Source organism: Camelina sativa, chromosome 5 (assembly GCF_000633955.1).
Source record: "Camelina sativa cultivar DH55 chromosome 5, Cs, whole genome shotgun sequence".
In the NCBI taxonomy this organism is placed as follows: domain Eukaryota; kingdom Viridiplantae; phylum Streptophyta; class Magnoliopsida; order Brassicales; family Brassicaceae; genus Camelina; species Camelina sativa.
The window spans coordinates 11,680,157-11,686,433 of record NC_025689.1 but is presented as its reverse complement, the minus strand read 5'-3'; the positions used below and the strand labels follow the sequence as shown (position 1 = coordinate 11,686,433).

Sequence of the window (6,277 nt, the reverse complement as noted above, 5' to 3'; positions counted from 1 at the left end):
ATGCGTATTGTGGAGTCGGTTTTTCCGGATTGGTCCTTCATATCCAACTATGCGGATAGCCGTAGGGGTAGTATTTGAGTTGTTTGGAGCCCACAGGTGCGTTTAACTCCTTGTTTCACAAATAGTCAAATGGTTACTTGTTCGGTTCTTATGGAGGATATGTCGGAGGAATTTTTTGTTTCATTTATCTATGCTGCAAATGTGGTGGAAGATAGAAAGTTGCTATGGCAAGACTTGAAAGATAACCAAGATTCTCCTCTGTTTAGAAATAAACCTTGGATGATCTATGGGGATCAATGAGATATTGAAAGGGGAGGAGCATTCTCACTATGCCATTAACCCTGTTATCCCACCGGGGATGCAAGACTTTCAAGACACGGTCAGGTACTGCAGTTTTAATGATATGCAGGCTCACAGTCCGCGATGTACCTAGTCGAATAAGAGAGATGATGGTGAGTTGATTTGTAAGAAACTAGATCAGGTGCTTGTGAGTGATTCTTGGCTCATCAAGTACCAACAATCGTTTGTAGCTTTCGAGGCTGGAGGCTGTTCTGATCATCTAAGGGGACGTATCAAACTGGGTGCTGATAAGCTGCACATTCATAAGCCTTTCAATTTCACCAACGCTTTAACCAGTGATAGCGGATTTATACCAATGATTAAAGAGTTCTGGGATAACACTGAGACTTTGTTTCATTCTATGTATGCTATGTTTCGGTTTTCTAAAAAACTGAAGGCTCTTAAACCGAAGATAAAAATGATGAGCAAGGATAGACTTGGTAACTGGACAAAGAAAAAAAAGGAGGCGTATGCTGCTCTGTGCAAATGTCAGCTCGAGACGATGACAAATCTGACTGACTTATCCATGCAAGCTGAATCTGCAGCTTATAGTAGATGGTTATTTGTCTCAGGTTTGGAGGAGAAATATCTAAAGCAGAAATCTAAACTGCACTGGTTAAAGGTTGGTGATGGCAATAACAAAGTGTTTCACAAAGCTGCCAAGGTCAGGAAAGTTCGTAATGCTATCAAAGAAATTCACTGTCCAGATGATTCAGTGGTCACATCCCCTGAGGGTATTAATCAAGAAGCAGTGAGGTTCTTTCATGATTTCTTATCACATAATCCTTCTCACTATCACGACATCACGGAGGAGGAGCTCAAAGCTCTGTTGCATTATCGATGTTCTGAAGCGGATGGGGAACAATTAGAATGGGAGGTCTCTGCAGAGTAAATTCGTGATGTTCTATGGTCAATGCCGACAGATAAAAGTCCTGGTCATGATGGCTACACGGTGGAGTTCCTTAGGGAAGCCTGGTCAATTGTTAAGGCTGATTTCATAACTGCAGTCCAGTCTTTCTTTGTCTATGGTTTCATCCCTAAAGGTATTAATACTACCATCCTCGCACTAATCCCAAAGAAAAAAATAGTGACAGAGATGAAAGACTATCGGCCAATCTCCTGTTGCAATGTGATATACAAGGTTATCTCCAAACTTTTAGCAAACCGACTCAAGCAACTTCTCCCTGAGTTTATCTCTCTGAATCAGTCGGCTTTTGTCAAGGATTGTTTACTAATGGAAAATGTTTTCTTGGCGTCTGAAATCGTCAAAGATTATCACAAAGAGTCGATCTCTCCTCAGAGTGCTATCAAGATTGATATCTCGAAGGCTTTTGATTCCGTCCAATGGCCCTTTCTGCTAAGTACTCTCTCTGCAATGAATCTCCCTAAACGATTCATAAAGTGGATAGAACTCTGTATTTCTACGGCATCTTTCTCAGTGCAAGTTAATGGTGAATTATGTGGTTTGTTCGGCAGTCAGAGGGGTCTCCGTCAGGGCTGCTCGCTCTCTCCATATCTGTTTATGATTTGTATGCAAGTTTCATCAACTATGCTTGACAAAGCTGCCCTGCAACAACTGATCAGCTACCATCCTTGTTGCCAAAACCTGTGGCTGACACACTTGTGCTTTGCTGACGACCTTTTGGTCTTCAATTGCTGGCAACAAACTATCTATTGAGGGGATACTGCAGATATTTGATCATTTCGCAGAGTTCTCAGGGTTAAAGATCAGTCTTGAGAAGTCAACCTTGTACATGGCAGGGGTGCGGGAGAGTGACAAGGAGGACATCCTCCGCTGCTTTACCTTTGCTTTGGGTTCTTTACCCGTACGCTACCTTGGTCTCCCATTGTTAAGAAAACGAATGACAACATCGGACTACGCTCTTCTTCTTGAGATAAGGGACAGAATTGGGAGTTGGACAGCTCGACACCTTTCTTTCGCAGAACGCTTACAACTTATAAGCTCAGTGATCCACAGTCTTACCAATTTTTGGATGTCTGCATTTCGTTTACCGAAAGCGTGCATTAGAGAAATAGACAGTTTGTGCTCTGCCTTCCTATGGTCGAGTCCGGATTTGAATAGGAAGAAAGCAAAAGTGTCGTGGGCTGATGTATGCACACCCAAGGAGGAAGGAGGGCTTGGTCTCCGATCCCTTGCAGAGGTGAATACGGTCAGTTGTCTGAAACTAATTTGGCGAATGTTATCCTCTAACTCGTTGTGGGTGCAATGGTTGAGACACTACCTACTCCATAAGGGTTCTTTCTGGTCGCTTAGTGCTAGTTCCACTCTTGGCTCCTAGATGTGGAAAAGTTGCTTAAATACCGTCCTATCGCTGTTGAGTTTGTGTTGTATGAAGTTAAGAATGGACAAAGCGTTTCTTTCTGGCATGACTAATGGTCTCCTTTAGGGCCTCTTTTCGCTCTAACATGGCGGAGGGGCTTTATAAACATGGGAATTGGTCTCCATGACACGGTTTTCCAGGTTGTCTTGACACATAGAACACGAAGACATAGGTCGGACCATCTCAACCAAATGGAAAATTTGTTAGGGGAGATTCGATCAAAAGGGCTAAGGGATACGACTGACGTGGTTCTCTGGAAAGGAAAAAGAGGTCTTTTTAAAGCTTCTTTTAACACGAAAGAGGTCTGGCAGGCAATCCGGTCTGTGCAACCGTCTAAGGAGTGGCATCGTGGGATTTGGTTCACTCATGCCACGCCAAAATACTCTTTCTTGGCTTGGCTCGCCATACATAATCGTTTAACAACAGGAGATAGAATGCTCTCTTGGAACGTCTATGTCAGGCTTCCTTGGAAACACGGGACCACATCTACTTCAGTTGTCCGTATTCACGTGAAGTATGATCTGGCTTAACCTCAAAGCTCTTAAACTCTGTTTTCTCAGCGGAATGGGTTGTTATCATCCAGCTTCTCACTGATACATCATTGGGGGAAGAACGTTTATTCCTACTGCGATATTGCTTTCAACTACTGGCTCATTCACTTTGGCGGGAGCGCAATAACAGAAGACATAGAGAGGGACCAATTCCAGCATCCCATCTAACCAGAAGGCTGGACAAAGATGTTCTGAACAGACTCACCTCCATTAGAGAGCAAGGCGACTAACGATATGAGCAGTGTATGGCGATTTGGTTTGACACAAGATAAGCAGATTTCTTAAACAAATGTTCTCTTTCTTAAAGACAATACTATAGCAGCACTTGATGTAAAAACGTTTATTTTTTTTAAATAAATTTTTTATTTTATTCAAAAAAAGAAAAGAAAAAAAAAATACAATGACTCAAAATGAAAGTTGATAAATAGAAAACGAAGACTGGAATAATCCGTTTCGAATGCCGAAGGTTCCGTGTAGGGAAGATGCCATACATGATCTTTTCAACGTTGTGCAACTCTCTTTCTTTATAATAAAAATATTTCTAAATTGATGGTTCTTTAAAATAGTTTCTCCTTTCTTTGTTTTTCTTGATTTAATTAAAGTTTTAGTGAACTATAATCTATCATTCTATCTCATTAAGCTCTAAGAGGTAGAAACTATTGTTTTCCCTATGAATCTACTTGTACTAACCACATTCCACAATCTACACTACTTTGTGCTTTGTCTAAATTTCACATTCCTACTCTAGCATCAACAAGACATGTGACAACATTAAGACTACTTGTGCCTAATATCCTTCGTCATGATATTAAATAAATGGCATTATATGCGCCTAACCTTTCTAACATGACATTTGCCTAATAACTAAATGACAAAGACATGTGCGTAATGACTACTAATTATTTTCCTATGGATATACTTGTACTAATCACTATCTACACCACGTTTATAGGGGGGTTGAAAGTTGTCAGCTCATACCATTCCTACAAGGGAGTTTTGGCTCAATTTCACAATGCTACTCTATCATCATTAAGACATGACAACATTGACACACTACATGTGCGTAATTAACTCTCGTCATGATATATTGATACATTTTCCTCTGTTTTCAAAAACATATAGTTTTTATTGTATCAGTTTAGTTAGAAATATTTGTTTTACTTCTCTAGTCGACTCATCTTTTGCATTTGCATTTTTTCAAACAGGAAAAAATTACGTTAAGAAACGCCTTTTTAAAAAAAAAAAAAATTTATCACTCATCTTCCTTATTTGTGGGTTGGATTGATGCCTACGTAACACTAAACAATAAAAAGGTGGTTTTGCTATCTTGGTCCAATCAGTCATATAAAGACATATATTAAAATTTAAAAGCCAATCGAGACGCATTGATTAAGGCACTAGGAGGCTAACAGCTAACTGTTAGTGTTAAATCCCGTCAATTAGAATCTGATCATATAAAGCTTAAGGATAAAAACAGCGAATTTCGATAGATGTCATTAGAGGAAAGTAAATCAAGAGAAACAATACATATAAAGGTTTGGACGTTGTCAACATATGGGCTGATTACTTCGGAAAGACCCGTAGGTTCGAACATAAAACAATCAAACCATACAAATAAGAAAATCCAATGGAGGCTTAATTGTGCATACTTAGAGGTGTCAAAAGGGGTCAAGACTAATGAATCAACTCAACTCATGAATCATAATGAATTGAAAATATTGACCCTAATGAGTTAACGAGTTAAATGAGTTGATAACTAAATGAGTTAATGAGTCAAATGAGTTTGGTTATAATAGGTTTATAAGTTGTGACACCCCGGCTTGCGGAGAGGTTTAAAAGAATTGATTTGGCCACCTGTGTCACCAAAGTGGACTTATCTTTTCGGTCAAGGGGCCTGAGAAAACTTCAGAGTTAAGCTTACTTGAGCTGGAATAGTCTCAGGATGAGTGACCTTCCGGGAAATGACTGTCGGAACTGTGCGAGTGAGAACAAAACACAGGGAAAGATCATGTGGTAATTTGTAGGGACGGTAACAAGTCTTTAAAGTCTCCCGGACGTAGCAAACCGACCGTTGGATATAGATGGGCTCACGGGCCTAGTGACAGGACGTGAGGCCATTAAGGAAGGTGGGCCCATGGACTGGAATTGGACATGGGCCTTACTAAGAGGTGGCGGTCAGGGCGTTACAACTTACAAGTGGTATCAGAGCCGAACCCAGACGAGTGTGGAGTTGAGTGGACTCACACCGTCAGGGGAGGGGGGGGGACGCTCTTGGTGCGCAACGAGGACGTTGCGATCTGTTATTGGGGGTGAATTGTGACACCCCGGCTTGCGGAAAGGTTTAAAAGAATTGATTTGGCCACCTGTGTCACTAAAGTGCACTTATTTTTCGTTCAAGGGGCCTAAGAGAACTCTTGAGTTGAGCGTGTTTGAGCTGGAGTAGTCTCAGGATGGGTGAGCTTCCGGGAAATGACTGTCGGAACTGTGTGAGTTAGGACAAAACACAGAGAAAGATCATGTGGTGATTTATAGGGACGGTAGCAAGTCTTTAAAGCATCCCGAACGTAGCAAACCGACCGTCGGATATAGATGGGCTCATGGGCCTAGTGAGAGAACGTGAAGCCCATTAAGGACGGTGGGTCCATGGACTGGAATTGGACATGGGTCCCACTAAGAGGTGGCGGTCGGAGCGTTACAAGAGGTAACCACTAACCCATCAATTTTCTTCATTATCAACCTAACATCATAAACATCATCATACTATCATCATCACATACTATCATCATCATCATCATCATCATCATCATCATCACCATTATTATCATCATCATCATCATCATCCTACCATCATCATACTATCATCATGATGATGATTATCATCATACTACCATCATCATAATTTTCCCGCCAAAAAATGTAAACCATAGTTTTCCTGCCAAAAACATAAACCCATAATTTTTCCGTCAAAAACATAGAATTCAAAGTCATTAAGGATAGATTATTCAGAAATTTAATTTTCGGTCGGGTCTATTTGTTACAATTACC

The 6,277-nt window shown here is 40.8% G+C and overlaps 2 protein-coding genes across 2 annotated transcripts; both read left to right on the top strand.

The window, feature by feature from the left end:
* On the top strand, window positions 287-1,231 carry LOC104789160. Its single transcript, XM_010514897.1, has 2 exons — window positions 287-379; window positions 482-1,231. The coding sequence occupies exons 1-2, from the start codon at window positions 287-289 to the stop codon at window positions 1,229-1,231; spliced, it is 843 nt and encodes a 280-aa protein (XP_010513199.1).
* On the top strand, window positions 1,253-3,211 carry LOC104789158. Its single transcript, XM_010514896.1, has 3 exons — window positions 1,253-1,783; window positions 2,031-2,510; window positions 2,822-3,211. Exons 1-3 carry the CDS (start codon window positions 1,253-1,255, stop codon window positions 3,209-3,211), a joined length of 1,401 nt encoding a protein of 466 aa, XP_010513198.1.

Bases quoted from the DNA above. Each gene is read 5' to 3' on its own strand.
- LOC104789160 (XM_010514897.1), top strand. From the start codon at position 287: ATGGGGATCAATGAGATATTGAAAGGGGAGGAGCATTCTCACTATGCC. The intron at 380-481 runs GTCAGGTACTGC...AAACTAGATCAG, and splicing joins TGCAAGACTTTCAAGACACG to GTGCTTGTGAGTGATTCTTG.
- LOC104789158 (XM_010514896.1), top strand. From the start codon at position 1,253: ATGCCGACAGATAAAAGTCCTGGTCATGATGGCTACACGGTGGAGTTC. The intron at 1,784-2,030 runs GTTAATGGTGAA...GGGATACTGCAG, and splicing joins CGGCATCTTTCTCAGTGCAA to ATATTTGATCATTTCGCAGA. The intron at 2,511-2,821 runs GTCAGTTGTCTG...ACGGTTTTCCAG, and splicing joins CCCTTGCAGAGGTGAATACG to GTTGTCTTGACACATAGAAC.